General features: G+C 47.1%; 1 protein-coding gene across 1 annotated transcript in view; it reads right to left on the bottom strand.

Moving 5' to 3' along the window:
* LOC109880228 (sister chromatid cohesion protein PDS5 homolog B) overlaps positions 1–18,876 on the bottom strand; it is an 82,317-nt gene that overhangs the window by 26,455 nt on the left and 36,986 nt on the right. The window contains exons 5-12 of the mRNA XM_031809084.1: positions 18,501–18,598; positions 10,270–10,396; positions 9,100–9,180; positions 8,523–8,663; positions 8,055–8,170; positions 5,721–5,815; positions 5,067–5,212; positions 3,450–3,602 (exon numbers count right to left, since the gene is read on the bottom strand). Of these exons, the coding sequence (XP_031664944.1) occupies positions 3,450–3,602; positions 5,067–5,212; positions 5,721–5,815; positions 8,055–8,170; positions 8,523–8,663; positions 9,100–9,180; positions 10,270–10,396; positions 18,501–18,598 (957 nt within the window). The remainder of the gene's footprint in view (positions 1–3,449; positions 3,603–5,066; positions 5,213–5,720; positions 5,816–8,054; positions 8,171–8,522; positions 8,664–9,099; positions 9,181–10,269; positions 10,397–18,500; positions 18,599–18,876) is intronic.

Genomic DNA, 18,876 nt, shown 5'->3' with positions numbered 1-18,876 from the left:
CTCCTCTCCATCTTTATATTCTACCATCTCTCTCTCTCCATCTTTATATTCTACCAGTCTCTCCCCTCCTCCTCCTCTCCATCTTTATATTCTACCAGTCTCTCCCCTCCTCCTCCCTCTCCATCTTTATATTCTACCAGTCTCTCCCCTCCTCCTCCTCCCTCTCTCTTTATATTACCAGTCTCTCTCTCTCCTCCTCCTCCCTCTCCCCATCTTTATATCTACCAGTCTCTCTCCCCTCCTCCTCCCTCTCCATCTTTATATTCTACCAGTCTCTCTCTCTCCTCCTCCCCCTCTCCATCTTTAATTTACCAGTCTCTCTCTCCTCTCCATCTTTAATATTCCCAGTCTCTCCCTCCTCCTCCCTCTCCATCTTTTATTCTACCAGTCTCTCTCCCCTCCCTCCTCCCTCTCCATCTTTATATTCTACCAGTCTCTCTCTCTCCTCCTCCTCTCCATGCTTTATATTCTACCAGTCTCTCTCCCCTCCTCCTCCTCCTCCCTCTCCATCTTTATATTCTACCAGTCTCTCTCTCTTCTTCCCTCTCCATCTTTATATTCTACCAGTCTCTCTCTCCCTCTCCCTCTCTCCATCTTTTATTCTATCAGTCTCTCTCCTCCTCCCTCTCCATCTTTATATTCTACCAGTCTCTCTCCCCTCTCCTCCTCCCTCTCCATCTTTATATTCTACCAGTCTCTCTCCCCTCCTCCTCCTCCCTCTCCATCTTATATTCTACCAGTCTCTCTCTCTCTCCCCTCCTCTCCATCTTTATATTCTACCAGTCTCTCTCCCCCCTCCTCCTCCCTCTCCATCTTATATTCTACAGTCTCTCGCTCCTCCTCCTCCTCTCCATCTTATATTCTACCAGTCTCTTCTCTCTCCTCCTCTCTCTCATCTTTATATTCTACCAGTCTCTCCCCTCCTCCTCCATCTTTATATTCTACCAGCCTCTCTCCCTCCTCCTCCTCCCTCTCCATCTTTATATTCTACCAGTCTCTCCCCTCCTCCTCCCTCTCCATCTTTATATTCTACCAGTCTCTCCCCTCCTCCTCCATCTTTATATTCTACCAGTCTCTCTCTCCTCCTCCTCCCTCTCCATCTTTATATTCTACCAGTCTCTCTCTCCCCTCCTCCTCCCTCTCCATCTTTATATTCTTACCAGTCTCTCTCCCCTCCTCCTCCCTCTCCATCTTTATATTCTACCAGTCTCTCCCCTCCTCCTCATCTTATATTCTACCAGTCTCTCTCTCCTCCTCCTCCCTCTCCATCTTTATATTCTACCAGTCTCTCTCTCCCCTCCTCCTCCCTCTCCATCTTTATATTCTACCAGTCTCTCTCTCCTCTCCTCCTCCCTCTCCATCTTTATATTCTACCAGTCTCTCTCTCCTCTCCATCTTTATATTCTACCAGTCTCTCTCTCCCCTCCTCCCTCTCCATCTTTATATTCTACCAGTCTCTCTCCCCTCCTCCTCCCTCTCCATCTTTATATTCTACCAGTCTCTCTCTCTCTCCTCCTCCTCCCTCTCCATCTTTATATTCTACCAGTCTCTCTCTCTCCTCCTCCTCCCTCTCCATCTTTATATTCTACCAGTCTCTCTCTCCCCTCCTCCTCCCTCTCCATCTTATATTCTACCAGTCTCTCTCCCCCCTCCTCCCTCTCCATCTTTATATTCTACCAGTCTCTCTCCCCTCCTCCTCCTCTCCATCTTTATATTCTACCAGTCTCTCTCTCCTCTCCTCCCTCTCCATCTTTATATTCTACCAGTCTCTCTCCCCCCTCCTCCCTCTCCATCTTTATATTCTACCAGTCTCTCTCCCCTCCTCCTCCCTCTCCATCTTTATATTCTACCAGTCTCTCTCCCCTCCTCCTCCCTCTCCATCTTTATATTCTACCAGTCTCTCTCTCCCTCCTCCTCCCTCTCCATCTTTATATTCTACCAGTCTCTCTCTCCCCTCCATCTTTATATTCTACCAGTCTCTCTCTCCCCTCCTCCTCCCTCTTTATATTCTACCAGTCTCTCTCCCCTCCTCCTCCCTCTCCATCTTTATATTCTACCAGTCTCTCTCCCCTCCTCCTACTCCCTCTCCATCTTTATATTCTACCAGTCTCTCTCTCTCCTCCTCCTCCCGCTCCATCTTTATATTCTACCAGTCTCTCTCTCCCCTCCTCCCTCTCCATCTTTATATTCTACCAGTCTCTCCCCCCTCCTCCTCCCTCTCCATCTTTATATTCTACCAGTCTCTCTCCCCCCTCCTCCTCCCTCTCCATCTTTATATTCTACCAGTCTCGCTCTCTCCTCCTCCCTCTCCATCTTTATATTCTACCAGTCTCTCTCTCTCTCCTCCTCCCTCTCCATCTTTATATTCTACCAGTCTCTCCCCTCCTCCTCCCTCTCCATCTTTATATTCTACCAGTCTCTCCCCTCCTCCTCCATCTTTATATTCTACCAGTCTCTCTCTCCTCCTCCTCCCTCTCCATCTTTATATTCTACCAGTCTCTCTCTCCCCTCCTCCTCCCTCTCCATCTTTATATTCTACCAGTCTCTCTCCCTCCTCCTCCCTCTCCATCTTTATATTCTACCAGTCTCTCTCTCTCCTCTCCATCTTTATATTCTACCAGTCTCTCTCTCCCCTCCTCCCTCTCCATCTTTATATTCTACCAGTCTCTCTCCCCTCCTCCTCCCTCTCCATCTTTATATTCTACCAGTCTCTCTCCCCTCCTCCTCCCTCTCCATCTTTATATTCTACCAGTCTCTCTCCCCTCCTCCTCCTCCCTCTCCATCTTTATATTCTACCAGTCTCTCTCCCCTCCTCCTCCCTCTCCTTCTTTATATTCTACCAGTCTCTCTCTCTCCTCCTCCCTCTCCATCTTTATATTCTACCAGTCTCTCTCCCCTCCTCCTCCTCCCTCTCCATCTTTATATTCTACCAGTCTCTCTCCCCTCCTCCTCCTCCCTCTCCATCTTTATATTCTACCAGTCTCTCTCCCCTCCTCCTCCTCCCTCTCCATCTTTATATTCTACCAGTCTCTCTCTCTCCTCCTCCCTCTCCATCTTTATATTCTACCAGTCTCTCTCTCTCCTCCTCCCTCTCCATCTTTATATTCTACCAGTCTCTCTCTCCTCCTCCTCCTCCATCTTTATATTCTACCAGTCTCTCTCCCCCCCTCCATCTTTATATTCTACCAGTCTCTCTCCCCTCCTCCTCCTCCTCTCTCAGCAGTGTAGGAGTCTCTTGGAGTCGATCGTTTCTCATTACACTAATTTAACAGAATTATCTTTTTACATCTGCCAGCACACACTCTCTGTAATCTAACCCTTCTTTCCATTTAGACACAGACTTGTCATTGATGCTCTGTACTTCTCTGTACTTCCCTTCACACACACACACACACAGTATCACACACCTTCCTACCTGTCCCACCCCCTCCCAGCGTCCCCCCCTCCTACCTGTCGTCGATGCTGTTCTGGTAGTAGATGTGTAGTAGTTTGTCTTTGATCCAGGAGATCTGATTGGCTGCCTCCTTGCCCCCCTCTCCCTGGAGAGAGTACTTCTTATAGATCTGAGCCAATCCCATCATGGCCTCTTTACGCACACGCCACTATGGAGGGAGGGAGAAGAGTGGAGAAGGGAGAGAGAGGGAGGGAGAAGAGTGGAGAAGGGAGAGAGAGGGAGGGAAAAGAGTGGAGAGGGGAGAGAGAGGGAGGGAGAAGAGTGGAGAGAGAGGGAGGGAGGGAGGGAGGGAGGGAGGGAGGGAGGGAGGGAGGGAGGGAGGGAGGGAGGGAGGGAGGGAGGGAGAAGAGTGGCAAGAGAGAGAGAGAGGGAGGGAGAAGAGTGGCAAGAGAGAGAGAGGGAGGGAGAAGAGTGGAGAGGGGAGAGAGAGGGAGGGGGAAGAGTGGAGGGAGGGAGGGAGGGAGGGAGGGAGGGAGGGAGGGAGGGAGGGAGGGAGGGAGGGAGGGAGGGAGGGAGGGAGGGAGGGAGGGAGGGAGGGAGGGAGGGAGGGAGGGAGGGAGGGAGAAGAGTGGCAAGAGAGAGAGAGAGGGAGGGAGAAGAGTGGCAAGAGAGAGAGAGGGAGGGAGAAGAGTGGAGAGGGGAGAGAGAGGGAGGGGGAAGAGTGGAGAGGGGAGAGAGAGGGAGGGAGGAAGAAGAGTGGAGAGGGAGAGGGAGAAGAGTGGAGAGGGGAGAGAGAGGGGGGAGAAGAGTGGAGAAGGGAGAGAGAGGGGGGAGAAGAGTGGAGAAGGGAGAGAGAGGGGGGAGAAGAGTGGAGAAGGGAGAGGGAGGGAGGAGAAGAGTGGAGAAGGGAGAGAGGGGGGGAGAAGAGTGGAGAAGGGAGAGGGAGGGAGGAGAAGAGTGGAGAAGGGAGAGAGAGGGAGGAGAAGAGTGGAGAAGGGAGAGAGAGGGGGAGAAGAGTGGAGAAGGAGGGAAGAGTGGAGAAGGGAGGGAGAGGGAGGGAGAAGAGTGGAGAGAGGGAGGGAGGGGGAAGAGTGGAGAGGGGAGAGAGAGGGAGGGAGGAAGAAGAGTGGAGAGGGAGAGGGAGGGAGAAGAGTGGAGAGGGGAGAGAGGGAGGGAGAAGGGAGAGAGAGGAAGAAGAGTGGAGAGAGAGGGAGGGAGAAGAGTGGAGAAGGGGGGAGAGGGGAAGAAGGAGAAGGGAGAGAGAGGGGGGAGAAGAGTGGAGAAGGGAGAGAGAGGGGAGAAGAGTGGAGAAGGGAGAGAGAGGGGGGAGAAGAGTGGAGAAGGGAGAGAGAGGGGGGAAAAGAGTGGAGAAGGGAGAGAGAGGGGGGGAAAGAGTGGAGAAGGGAGAGAGAGGGGGGGAAGAGTGGAGAAGGGAGAGAGAGGGGGGAGAAGAGTGGAGAAGGAGAGAGAGAGGGGGGAGAAGAGTGGAGAAGGGAGAGAGAGGGGGGGAGAAGAGTGGAGAAGGGAGAGAGAGGGGGGAGAAGAGTGGAGAAGGGAGGGAGAGGGAGGGAGAAGAGTGGAGAAGGGGGAGACAGACCACAAAACATTGACCACTAGGAAGTTCACAACAACCCATACTAATCCATTCCTTCCTAAAAACAACAACCCATACCCTCTTGTCCAGAGTCCTCTCCTTGACAAAGTTCAGCAGGGCGTCGTTGACCAGAGTCAGGTCCTTCTTGGCCGCAGTTACTATGGAGACGATGACGTCGTGACGGATGGCCTCCTCGGGGTCATGTGACCTGACCTTCAGGAATTCTGGGAAACGTAAGAGGGACAGATAGACTCCCGATCAATAACTGAACGTTTCACATGATTGACTGATCAATTGATTGATTGACTGACTGGTTGGTTGCTAGATTGATCAACAGTTACCAGTCTTTTGCTAGGTAAGGCTGATCAATGATAACCCTGATTATTGACTGACTGGCTAAATGATTGACAGATTAACTGACTGACTAGCCGACGTGATAGTTATCTGTGAGGTCCTTGGCCAGGTCTGGTTCATGATAATATTGATAGTTATCGGTGAGGTCCTTGGCCAGGTCTGGTTCACGATAATATTGATAGTTACCTGTGAGGTCCTTGGCCAGGTCTGGTTCATGATAACATTGATAGTTACCTGTGAGGTCCTTGGCCAGGTCTGGTTCATGATAATATTGATAGTTATCTGTGAGGTCCTTGGCCAGGTCTGGTTCATGATAATATTGATAGTTACCTGTGAGGTCCTTGGCCAGGTCTGGTTCACGATAATATTGATAGTTACCTGTGAGGTCCTTGGCCAGGTCTGGGTGGTTCATGAGACAGTGGGAGGCAAACTTGACACACTCCAGTCTGATGGGCACGTGGATATCATTGAACCTGACAAGACACAAACAACAACCTCTAAAAAAAAACAATTACCATAGAAGCCTGACAATCTATGCATCTGTAACACACAGAGCTGTGTCTTACTATACTTGTGAGAACTTTTTGGGGACCAACAATTAAATCACATTGAAAATCCTATTTCCCTTAAATATAACCCTAAACCTTGCCTTAAACCTAAAATAACCTTTTTACAAGTGAGGACCAGCTAAATGGCCTGGTACTCACAAGTAGAGGCCGATACCGATTATTGGAGGACCAAAAAAAAAGCAGATACCTATTAAATCGGACAATTTTTTTGTTGTTGTAATAATGACAATTACAACAATACTGAATGAACACTTATTTTAACTTAATATAATACATCAATAAAATCAATGTTCAATTTGGTTTAAATAATGCAAAAACAACGTTTTGGAGAAGAAAGTAAAAGTGCAATATGTGCCATGTAAGAAAGCTAACGTGTCAGTTCCTTGCTCAGAACATGAGAACATATGAAAGCTGGTGGTTCCTTTTAACAGGAGTCTTCAATATTCCCAGGTAAGAAGTTTTAGGTGGTAGTTATTATAGGACTATTTCTCTCTATACGATTTGTATTTCATTAACCTTTGACTATTGGATGTTCTTATAGGCACTTTTGTATTGCCAGTATAACAGTATAGCTTCCGCCCCTCTCCTCACTCCTACCTGGGCTCGAACCAGGAACACAACGACAACAGCCACCATCGAAGCAGCGTTACCCATGCAGAGCAAGGGGAACAACTACTAGAAGGCTCAGAGCGAGTGACGTTTGAAGCGCTATTAGCGAGCGCTAACTAGCTAGCCATTTCACTTCGGTTACCGCAGCCTCATCTCGGGAGTTGATAGGCTTGAAGTCATAAACAGCGCTGTGCTTAAGAAGAGCTGCTGGCAAAACACACTAAAGTGCTGTTTGAATGAATGCTTACAAGCCTGCTGGTGCCTACCATCGCTCAGTCAGACTGCTCTATCAGATATCAAATCATAGACTTAATTATAACATAATAACACACAGAAATAAGAGCGTTAGGTCATTAATATGGTCCATTCCGGAAACTATCATCTCGAAAACAAAACATTTATTCTTTCAGTGAAATACGGAACCGTTCCGTATTTTATCTAACGGGTGGCATCCATCAGTCTAAATATTCCTGTTACATTGTACAACCTTCAATGTTATGTCATAATTATGTAAAATTCTGGCAAATTAGTTCGCAACGAGCCAGTCGGCCCAAACTGTTGCATATACCCTGACACTGCGTGCAATGAACCCAAGAGAAGTGACACAATTTCACCTGGTTAATATTGCCTGTTAATCTGGATTTCTTTTAGCTAAATATGCAGGTTTAAAAATACATACTTCTGTGTATTGATTTTAAGAAAGGCATTGATGTTTATGGTTAGGTACACATTGGAGCAACGACTGTCCTTTTTCGCGAATGCGCACTGCATCGAATGCGCCTAGTGGTTAGAGCGTTGGACTAGTAACCAGAAGGTTGCATGTTCAAACCCCCGAGCTGACAAGGTACAAAGCTGTCGTTCTGCCCCTGAACAGGCAGTTAACCCACTGTTCCTAGGCCGTCATTGAAAATAAGAATTTGTTCTTAACGGACTTGCCTGGTTAAATAAAGGTAAAATGTTTTTAAAAAAAATGCAACGCAGGACACGCTAGATAAACTAGTAATATCATCAACCATGTGTAGTTAACTAGTGATTATGATTGATTGTTTTTTATAAGATAAGTTTAATGCTAGCTGGCAACTTACCTTGGCTTACTGCATTCGCATAACAGGTAGGCTCCTCGTGAAGCAGGTGGTTAGAGCGTTGGACTAGTTAACTAAGGTTGCAAGATTGAATCCCTGAGCTGACAAGGTGAAAATCTGTCGTTCTGCCCCTGAACAGGCAGTTAACCCACCGTTCCTAGGCTGTCATTGAAAATAAGAATGTGTTCTTAATTAACTGACTTGCCTAGTTAAATAAAAATTACATTTTTATTTTTAAAAATCGGCCAAAAATACCGATTTCCGATTGTTATGAAAACTTGAAATCGGCCCTAATTAAATCGGCCATTCCGATTAATCGGGCGACCTCTACTCACAAGTATAGTAAAACGTACACACACACACACGCACACACACAGGTGTAACAGGTAACAGGAAAGCCTTTCACACCAAACATTTAGCCAGCATGAGAACACCCTCTCTCTCTGTCTCACCTGCCCAGGTAACACTGCCACAAGGGTTTGTTCTGTGCTGCCAGCTCAGAGTCTTTAGCTCCAAACATCTTAGCTAACAGCTTGACCACCTGGAGACGCTCATCATTATCATTGCTCTGGAGAGGAGGGGAGAAAGAGAGAGAGAGGGGAGGGAGTGCAGAGAAAGAGTAGAGGGAGGGGAGGGAGAGCAGAGAAAGAGTGAGGGAGGGAGGGAGGGAGGGAGGGAGGGAGGGAGGGAGGGAGGGAGGGAGGGAGGGAGGGAGGGAGGGAGGGAGGGAGGGAGGGAGGGAGGGAGGGAGGGAGGGAGGGAGGGGTTATCATTCAGTAAACGAGAGGTAGTTTGTCCTTGAGGTAGGTGTGTGTGTGTGTGTGTGTGTGTGTGTGTGTGTGTGTGTGTGTGTGTGTGTGTGTGTGTGTGTGTGTGTGTGTGTGTGTGTGTGTGTGTGTGTGTGTGTGTGTGTGCTATACCTTCAGTTTAAACTCTAGCTGTGGTAGTACAGACAGCAGTAGATGGCTGTCTATGTTGTAGAGCTCCAGGATCAGGTCAAACACATGTTCTGACAGATCACTGACAGACGTCTTCCCCAACATCAACACCAGGTTGAAGAACTGATGGAGAGACAGAGAGAGAGCCAGAGAGAGAAACAGAGAGAGAGAAAGAGAGAGAGAGACAGTGAGAGACACAGAGAGATACACAGAGAGAGATACAGAGACAGACAGAGAAACAGAGAGAGAGAGATACAAAGAGACACACAGCGAGACAAGAGAGACACACAGAGAGAGAAAGAGCAACAGAGAGCCAGAGAGAGAGACAGAGAAAGAAAGAGACACAGAGAGAGAGCGACACAAAGAGAGAGAGAGACAGAGGTGACAGAGAGAGAGAGAGACAGAAAGAGAGAGAGAGACAGAGACAGAGAGAGAGCATTAGTACACAAACACAACTGTCAATATCACATTGCACGAGCAACTTCCCGAAACCCAAGATAAGAAAGAGAGAATGGAGGAGAGAGAGAGAGAGATGAGAGGTGCAGTAAAGTCTACTTACATTAGTGATGTAGGGCTCTATAGCCTGAGCTGTTCTCTTCAGCAGAGCCTTGGCCAGGTCATACGCCTGCTTGTTCAGGTTCTACAACAACAACGGTTTATTAAGAACATAAAGAGACATGCACAAGGTGAAAGAGGCGTTTCTTCACTTTTAATTGTACTTTTAATTTAATTTAAAATGTATATGAGCCATTTAAGTAAATCATATTTTTTAGAAAACAAACACACAAAAATAAAATATATATATGTGTTACAGATACTGCCATTATAAGAACTGTGTCCTGCAGTACCTTTCACCACCAGCAGGAGTCTCACAGTATTACTGAACACTGAGACAGACTGATTCACAGTATTACTGAACACAGAGACAGACTGATTCACAGTATTACTGAACACTGAGACAGACTGATTCACAGTATTACTGAACACAGAGACAGACTGATTCACAGTACCAGAAACAGTGGATGCAGTGATTAGCCAACACTCCAGCCAGCGGGCTAACACACACACTCTAAGGCTAAATACAACAGTGTGTGTGTGTGTGTTTTCAGTGTGTGTGTGTGTGTGTTTACAGTGTGTGTGTGATTTCAGTGTGTGTGTGTGTGTGTGTGTGTGTTTTCAGTGTGTGTGTGTGTGTGTGTGTGTGTGTTTTCAGTGTGTGTGTGTGTGTGTGTTTTCAGTGTGTGTGTGTGTGTGTGTTTTCAGTGTGTGTGTGTGTGTGTTTTCAGTGTGTGTGTGTGTGTGTTTTCAGTGTGTGTGTGTGTGTTTTCAGTGTGTGTGTGTGTGTTTTCAGTGTGTGTGTGTGTGTGTGTTTTCAGTGTGTGTGTGTGTTTACAGTGTGTGTGTGTGTGATTTCAGTGTGTGTGTGTGATTTCAGTGTGTGTGTGTGATTTCAGTGTGTGTGTGTGTGTGTGTGTGTGTGTTTTCAGTGTGTGTGTGTGTGTGTGTGTGTGTGTTTTCAGTGTGTGTGTGTGTGTGTTTTCAGTGTGTGTGTGTGTGTGTGTGTGTTTTCAGTGTGTGTGTGTGTGTGTTTTCAGTGTGTGTGTGTGTGTGTTTTCAGTGTGTGTGTGTGTGTGTTTCAGTGTGTGTGTGTGTGTGTGTGTGTGTGTGTGTGTGTGTGTGTGTGTTTTCAGTGTGTGTGTGTGTGTTTTCAGTGTGTGTGTGTGTGTACCTTGTGTGCAGGCACCAGATTGACCAGCACGGTGTCTAGTAGTTCCTGTGACACGCTGTCTCCCTCACAGACGATGGAACTCATCAGATCCACCATGTGCATGTGCACCTTCTGGTTGTGCCCGTTGCTACGGAAACAGGAGTCAAGTAAAATCACATTTTGTCGCTATAACACTTTTGATTTAAAAAAAAACACAGATCTTTACAGTACACTCTGTGGCCAGTTTATTAGGTACACCAATCTAGTACCAGGTCAGACCCCCCCCCCCCCCCCCCCCAGAACAGCCTGACTTCTTTGGGGAATGGATTCTACAGATTCTAAGTTGGGTTGTTAAAAACATAGCTCAATTGGTATCAAGGGACCTGAAGTATGCCAGGAAATCATTCCCCAGACCATTATACCAACACCACCAGCCTGTACCATTAACACCAGGCAGGATTATTTATTTATTTATTATTTATTTACCTTTATTTAACCAGGTAGGCAAGTTGAGAACAAGTTCTCATTTACAATTGCGACCTGGCCAAGATAAAGCAAAGCAGTTCGACAGATAAAACGACACAGAGTTACACATGGAGTAAAAACAAACATACAGTCAATAATGCAGTATAAACAAGTCTATATACAATGTGAGCAAATGAGGTGAGAAGGGAGGTAAAGGCAAAAAGGCCATGATGGCAAAGTAAATACAATATAGCAAGTAAAATACTGGAATGGTAGTTTTGCAATGGAAGAATGTGCAAAGTAGAAATAAAAATAATGGGGTGCAAAGGAGCAAAATAAATAAATAAATTAAAATTAAATACAGTTGGGAAAGAGGTAGTTGTTTGGGCTAAATTATAGGTGGGCTATGTACAGGTGCAGTAATCTGTGAGCTGCTCTGACAGTTGGTGCTTAAAGCTAGTGAGGGAGATAAGTGTTTCCAGTTTCAGAGATTTTTGTAGTTCGTTCCAGTCATTGGCAGCAGAGAACTGGAAGGAGAGGCGGCCAAAGAAAGAATTGGTTTTGGGGGTGACTAGAGATATACCTGCTGGAGCGTGTGCTACAGGTGGGAGATGCTATGGTGACCAGCGAGCTGAGATAAGGGGGGACTTTACCTAGCAGGGTCTTGTAGATGACATGGAGCCAGTGGGTTTGGCGACGAGTATGAAGCGAGGGCCAGCCAACGAGAGCGTACAGGTCGCAATGGTGGGTAGTATATGGGGCTTTGGTGATAAAACGGATTGCACTGTGATAGACTGCATCCAATTTGTTGAGTAGGGTATTGGAGGCTATTTTGTAAATGACATCGCCAAAGTCGAGGATTGGTAGGATGGTCAGTTTTACAAGGGTATGTTTGGCAGCATGAGTGAAGGATGCTTTGTTGCGAAATAGGAAGCCAATTCTAGATTTAACTTTGGATTGGAGATGTTTGATATGGGTCTGGAAGGAGAGTTTACAGTCTAACCAGACACCTAAGTATTTGTAGTTGTCCACGTATTCTAAGTCAGAGCCGTCCAGAGTAGTGATGTTGAACAGGCGGGTAGGTGCAGGTAGCGATCGGTTGAAGAGCATGCATTTAGTTTTACTTGTATTTAAGAGCAATTGTATGGCATTGAAGCTTGCCTGGAGGGTTGTTAACACAGTGTCCAAAGAAGGGCCGGAAGTATACAGAATGGTGTCGTCTGCGTAGAGGTGGATCAGGGACTCACCAGCAGCAAGAGCGACCTCATTGATGTATACAGAGAAGAGAGTCGGTCCAAGAATTGAACCCTGTGGCACCCCCATAGAGACTGCCAGAGGTCCGGACAATAGACCCTCCGATTTGACACACTGAACTCTATCAGAGAAGTAGTTGGTGAACCAGGCGAGGCAATCATTTGAGAAACCAAGGCTGTCGAGTCTGCCGATGAGGATATGGTGATTGACAGAGTCGAAAGCCTTGGCCAGATCAATGAATACGGCTGCACAGTAATGTTTCTTATCGATGGCGGTTAAGATATCGTTTAGGACCTTGAGCGTGGCTGAGGTGCACCCATGACCAGCTCTGAAACCGGATTGCATAGCAGAGAAGGTATGGTGAGATTCGAAATGGTCGGTAATCTGTTTGTTGACTTGGCTTTCGAAGACCTTAGAAAGGCACGGTAGGATAGATATAGGTCTGTAGCAGTTTGGGTCAAGAGTGTCCCCCCCTTTGAAGAGGGGGATGACCGCAGCTGCTTTCCAATCTTTGGGAATCTCAGACGACACGAAAGAGAGGTTGAACAGGCTAGTAATAGGGGTGGCAACAATTTCGGCAGATAATTTTAGAAAGAAAGGGTCCAGATTGTCTAGCCCGGCTGATTTGTAGGGGTCCAGATTTTGCAGCTCTTTCAGAACATCAGCTGAATGGATTTGGGAGAAGGAGAAATGGGGAAGGCTTGGGCGAGTTGCTGTTGGGGGTGCAGTGCTGTTGTCCGGGGTAGGAGTAGCCAGGTGGAAAGCATGGCCAGCCGTAGAAAAATGCTTATTGAAATTCTCAATTATGGTGGATTTATCAGTGGTGACAGTGTTTCCTATCTTCAGTGCAGTGGGGAGCTGGGAGGAGGTGTTCTTATTCTCCATGGACTTTACAGTGTCCCAGAACTTTTTTGAGTTAGTGTTGCAGGAAGCAAATTTCTGCTTGAAAAAGCTAGCCTTGGCTTTTCTAACTGCCTGTGTATAATGATTTCTAGCTTCCCTGAACAGCTGCATATCACGGGGGCTGTTCGATGCTAATGCAGAACGCCATAGGATGTTTTTGTGTTGGTTAAGGGCAGTCAGGTCTGGGGAGAACCAAGGGCTATATCTGTTCCTGGTTCTAAATTTCTTAAATGGGGCATGTTTATTTAAGATGGTTAGGAAGGCATTTAAAAAAAATATCCAGGCATCCTCTACTGACGGGATGAGATCAATATCCTTCCAGGATACCCCGGCCAGGTCGATTAGAAAGGCCTGCTCGCAGAAGTGTTTCAGGGAGCGTTTTACAGTGATGAGTGGAGGTCGTTTGACCGCTGACCCATTACGGATGCAGGCAATGAGGCAGTGATCGCTGAGATCTTGGTTGAAGACAGCAGAGGTGTATTTAGAGGGGAAGTTGGTTAGGATGATATCTATGAGGGTGCCCGTGTTTAAGGTTTTGGGGAGGTACCTGGTAGGTTCATTGATTATTTGTGTGAGATTGAGGGCATCAAGTTTAGATTGTAGGATGGCTGGGGTGTTAAGCATGTTCCAGTTTAGGTCGCCTAGCAGCACGAACTCTGAAGATAGATGGGGGGCAATCAGTTCACATATGGTGTCCAGAGCACAGCTGGGGGCAGAGGGTGGTCTATAGCAGGCGGCAACGGTGAGAGACTTGTTTTTAGAGAGGTGGATTTTTAAAAGTAGAAGTTCAAATTGTTTGGGTACAGACCTGGATAGTAGACCTGGATAGTAGGACAGAACTCTGCAGGCTATCTTTGCAGTAGATTGCAACACCGCCCCCTTTGGCAGTTCTATCTTGTCTGAAAATGTTGTAGTTTGGAATTAAAATGTCTGAGTTTTTGGTGGTCTTCCTAAGCCAGGATTCAGACACAGCTAGAACATCCGGGTTGGCAGAGTGTGCTAAAGCAGTGAATAGAACAAACTTAGGGAGGAGGCTTCTAATGTTAACATGCATGAAACCAAGGCTATTACGGTTACAGAAGTCGTCAAAAGAGAGCGCCTGGGGAATAGGAGTGGAGCTAGGCACTGCAGGGCCTGGATTCACCTCTACATCGCCAGAGGAACATAGGAGGAGTAGAATAAGGGTACGGCTAAAAGCTATGAGAATTGGTCGTCTAGAACGTCTGGAACATAGAGTAAAAGGAGGTTTCTGGGGGCGATAAAATAGCATCAAGGTATAATGTACAGACAAATGTATGGTAGGATGTGAATACAGTGGAGGTAAACCTAGGTATTGAGTGATGAAGAGAGAGATATTGTCTCTAGAAACATCGTTGAAACCAGGAGATGTCATTGCATGTGTGGGTGGTGGAACTAATAGGTTGGATAAGGTATAGTGAGCAGGACTAGAGGCTCTACAGTGAAATAAGCCAATAAACACTAACCAGAACAGAAATGGACAAGACATATTGACATTAAGGAGAGGCATGCTTAGTCGAGTGATCAAAAGGGTCCGGTGAGTGGAGAGGTTGGTTGGTGATTTAGACAGCTAGCCAGGGCATCGGTAGCAAGCTAGCATAGGATGGAGGTCTGTTGTTAGCCACCTCCTGCGCTCCGTCAGTAGATTAGTGGGGTTCCGTGTGGTAGAGGGGATCAATCCAAATCACACAACAACAACAAAAATAAAAACAATAGATATAGTTATAGAGGCCCAAGAAGAAAACATAATAATAATAATAAAAAAATTAAAAATGGGGGGGCCAGATGGGGCCAGACCATTATACCACCACCAACAGGCAGGATGGGGCCAGACCATTATACCACCACCAACAGGCAGGATGGGGCCAGACCATTATACCACCACCACCAGGCAGGATGGGGCCAGACCATTATACCACCACCAACAGGCAGGATGGGGCCAGACCATTATACCACCACCACCAGGAAGGATGGGGCCAGACCATTATACCACCACCACCAGGCAGGATGGGGCCATGGACTCACGCTGTTTACACCAAATCCTGACTGTCATCAGCACGACACAACAGAACCATGATCCATTGGACCAGGTGATGTTTTTCCACTCCGCAATTGTCCAGGGATGGGAATCGATCCACCCACTGGAGCCGCTACTTCTTGTTTTTAGCTGATAGGAGCGGAACCCCGTGTGGGAGCGGAACCCCGTGTGGGAGCGGAACCCCGTGTGGGAGCGGAACCCCGTGTGGGAGCGGAACCCCGTGTGGGAGCGGAACACCGTGTAGGAGCGGAACCCTGTGTAGGAGCGGAACCCCGTGTAGGAGCGGAACCCCGTGTAGGAGCGGAACCCCGTGTAGGAGCGGAACCCCGTGTGGTCGTCGGCTGGAACAGGCCATCCATGACAAGGACCGAAGAGTTGTGCGTTCCGAGATGCCGTTCTGCGCCGTTATTTGACTGCTTGTGGCCCACATGTTAGCTCGAACGATTCTTTGCCATTCTCCTTTCAACATCTCTCATCAACAAGCTGTTTTTGCCCACAGGACTGCAGCTGACTGGACTTTTTTAAATTTTGTCGCATAATTTTTCAGTAAAAACCTAGACACGGCTGTGTTTTAAAAAGCCCCAGCAGGCCAGCCGTTTCCTAGATACGGGAACCGACGCGCCCCGGGAACCGACGATCATAGCGCGCTCAGTTACTCGTTTCGGCCATTCTAACGTTTAACCAAACAGTAGCTGAATGCCTCGATGCCGGTCTGCCAGCCACGGCCACGTGACTCACTGTCTGTAGGAGCCAAACATTTCCGTGAACCGGGTGTACCTAGTAAACGGGCCACTGTATATAGCAAGCATCTAGGAGTGCTGATCTAGGATCAGGTCCCCTCCTGTCCATGTAATCTTATTCATTGTGACATGAAAAAGGTCAAACTGATCCTAAATCAGCTCTCCTATTCTGAGACCCTTGATACATACGGCCCTTGGCTTAAAAGGACAATTTCGCCACGCATAAACTTTTCTTAGTGACAGGGTGGGTGCACTGTAAAACAATATTCTGTGGGGGAATTGAAATGGACAAAAATAATTTAACAAACATATCATAATTTTTTTTTAAAGGGTGTTCAAGTTGTTTTAATGATGTGTGAATATCATTTTACCCCCACCCCCCCCAAACAAAATATTTACAGGATAACTAAAGAGATAAAATGTTTATTTTACTACATTTAGTACATTATTATAATAACTCACCTTAAAAAAATTTAAGTTGTTGCTAACAACTTGCCCGTTTTTAGAGGATTGTGGGTAATTCAACATTTATAGACTGATTACATTACACAATGTTGTACGTACGATTGAAGAAACTAAAAGTATACTTCTACATTAGTATTAAGCAGTGTGTTGTACTATGAGGTGTAATGGATCATGACGATATCTAAAACCCATTAGACCTTCAATGATCAGACCGCCAACACCTTTCTTAACGACAAGAGGCTAATTCAGCAACATGCAATGCTTACACTGCAACCCCCAGGTAGTATCCTCCTGGTGGGCTGAACACTGCAAACCCCAGGTAGGATCCCCCAGGTAGTATTCTCCTGGTGGGCTGAACACTGCAAACCCCAGGTAGTATTCTCCTGGTGGGCTGGACACTGCACCCCCCAGGTAGTATTCTCCTGGTGGGCTGAACACTGCACCCCCAGGTAGGATACTCCTGGTGGGCTGAACACTGCAACCCCCAGGTAGGATCCTCCTGGTGGGCTGAACACTGCAACCCCCAGGTAGGATCTCCCAGGTAGGATCCCCCAGGTAGGATCCCCCAGGTAGGATCCCCCAGGTAGGATCCCCCAGGTAGGATCCCCCAGGTAGGATCCCCCAGGTAGGATCCCCCAGGTAGGATACTCCTGGTGGGCTGAACATTGCAACCCCCAGGTAGGATCCCCAGGTAGGAACCCCCAGGTAGAATACTCCTGGTGGGCTGAACACTGCAATCCCCAGGTAGGATCCCCCAGGTAGGAACCCCCAGGTAGGAACCCCCAGGTAGGAACCCCCAGGTAGGAACCCCCAGGTAGGACCCTCCTCCTCACTGTGCTCCACAATGCCTGCTAAAGTAGGTGCAAACGGCACATGATCAAATTCAGGGAAATATGTTAAACATTTAAGCGTTTTCAAAATGTTGGCTTCGCTAAAAATATTTGCGTGACATCAACTCATATTTAATAATATTATATAGCCAATATATTTTTATGTTTATTACCGATTCCCTGAACTTACTTTGAGTTACATCTACTAATAATATGAAGTGTGTTCATGTTGCCGTAAATTATTTTTATAGTGTTGGACTAAAAGAAGAAAAATAAACTGATTTTTCAAAACAAGTTTCAAGCCCAGGGAGGGGGTTTTCTTGCCTCCTCCCCCCAAATCTCAGTTTTAGAAAAATTTATATTTTATTTTTTATGATGTCACTAGGTACCATTTTTTCCCCTTTTTTTTCTACAAAAGCTGATTTCACATATGACGACACTGGTATTGTGCTGGAGATAATGAAGAGGTTGAAAAATGGTAACCCCCCCCCAAAGTGGAAGCACTAGGAAGCAGCATCCAGAGCCAGACAGACTAGGATGAAGTTAACACTGATGTAAGATCAGTTTCTGATCTTACATCAGGGGGGGGGGGGGGGGGGGGGGGGGTGTTAGCTGATCCTAGATCTGGGCCTAAGGGCAACTTCTACCCAGATCGATTACTCATATTCCTAAGACCATTACCCTCTATTCACCAAGATCTCACACACACACACGACAACGTATTCCACCGAGCCCATTTCAGACATTACCGGGGTGTGTTTGACAGGTCATTACAAACATTTGAGCGGTCGTTGAGTTATCGGGGAAAGAACGAGAGGCACAAGTTAGAGTACTAAAGAGTCACCGGGGGGGTAAAAAATGAAAGCAATTAATCCAGCAAAGCAATTAACCCCCCCCCAAAACACACAGGACATAGATGGCTGAGAAAAAAAGCAGATGCTCAGGTGGGCGGGGCATGAGCGTTGCTACATACAAGCCGCTCTGATCTCGTTCGACTAGCTCACTGCCAAGTTCTCTGCTGCAGAATTCAGCCCTCAAGGCTGTGTTGAGTAGATGGAGAGAGGGGGGGACACAGAGAGAGAAAGAGAGGGGAGACACAGAGAGAGAAAGAGAGGGGAGACACAGAGAGAGAAAGAGAGGGGAGACACAGAGAGAGAAAGAGAGGGGAGACACAGAGAGAGAAAGAGAGGGGAGACACAGAGAGAGAAAGAGAGGGGGGACACAGAGAGAGAAAGAGAGGGGGGACACAGAGAGAGAAAGAGAGGGGGGACACAGAGAGAGAAAGAAAGGGGAGACACAGAGAGAGAAAGAGAGGGGAGACACAGAGAGAAAGAGAGGGGAGACACAGAGAGAAAGAGAGGGGAGACAGAGAGAAAGAGAGGGGAGACACAGAGAGAAAGAGAGGGGAGACACAGAGAGAGAGGGGAGACACAGAGAGAGAGAGGGGAGACAGAGAGAGAAAGAGAGGGGGGACACAGAGAGAGAGAGTGAAATAGAGGGGAGCGAGAAAAGAGAGAGAAGTGTATATGTGGTACATACTTGATGACCTGGAACAGGGTCCTGTAGAGCTGAGTAAAGATCTCATTGCTGTCCTCCAGCTCAAAGCAGATGTTATAGGACTTCACCCACGCTATGTTCTACAAAGAGAGAGAGAGAGGTTAACACTATACAGAGAGAGAGGTTAACACTATACAGAGAGAGAGGTTAACACTATACAGAGAGAGAGGTTAACACTATACAGAGAGAGAGAGAGAGAGGTTAACACTATATAACACTATACAGAGAGAGAGAGGTTAACACTATACAGAGAGAGAGAGAGGTTAACACTATACAGAGAGAGAGAGGTTAACACTATACAGAGAGAGAGAGGTTAACACTATACAGAGAGAGAGAGGTTAACACTATACAGAGAGAG

Source organism: Oncorhynchus kisutch, linkage group LG29 (genome assembly GCF_002021735.2).
Source record: "Oncorhynchus kisutch isolate 150728-3 linkage group LG29, Okis_V2, whole genome shotgun sequence".
Lineage (NCBI taxonomy): Eukaryota > Metazoa > Chordata > Actinopteri > Salmoniformes > Salmonidae > Oncorhynchus > Oncorhynchus kisutch.
Note: the sequence above shows the minus strand (reverse complement) of the source record. Positions and strands in the feature narration are given on the sequence as shown.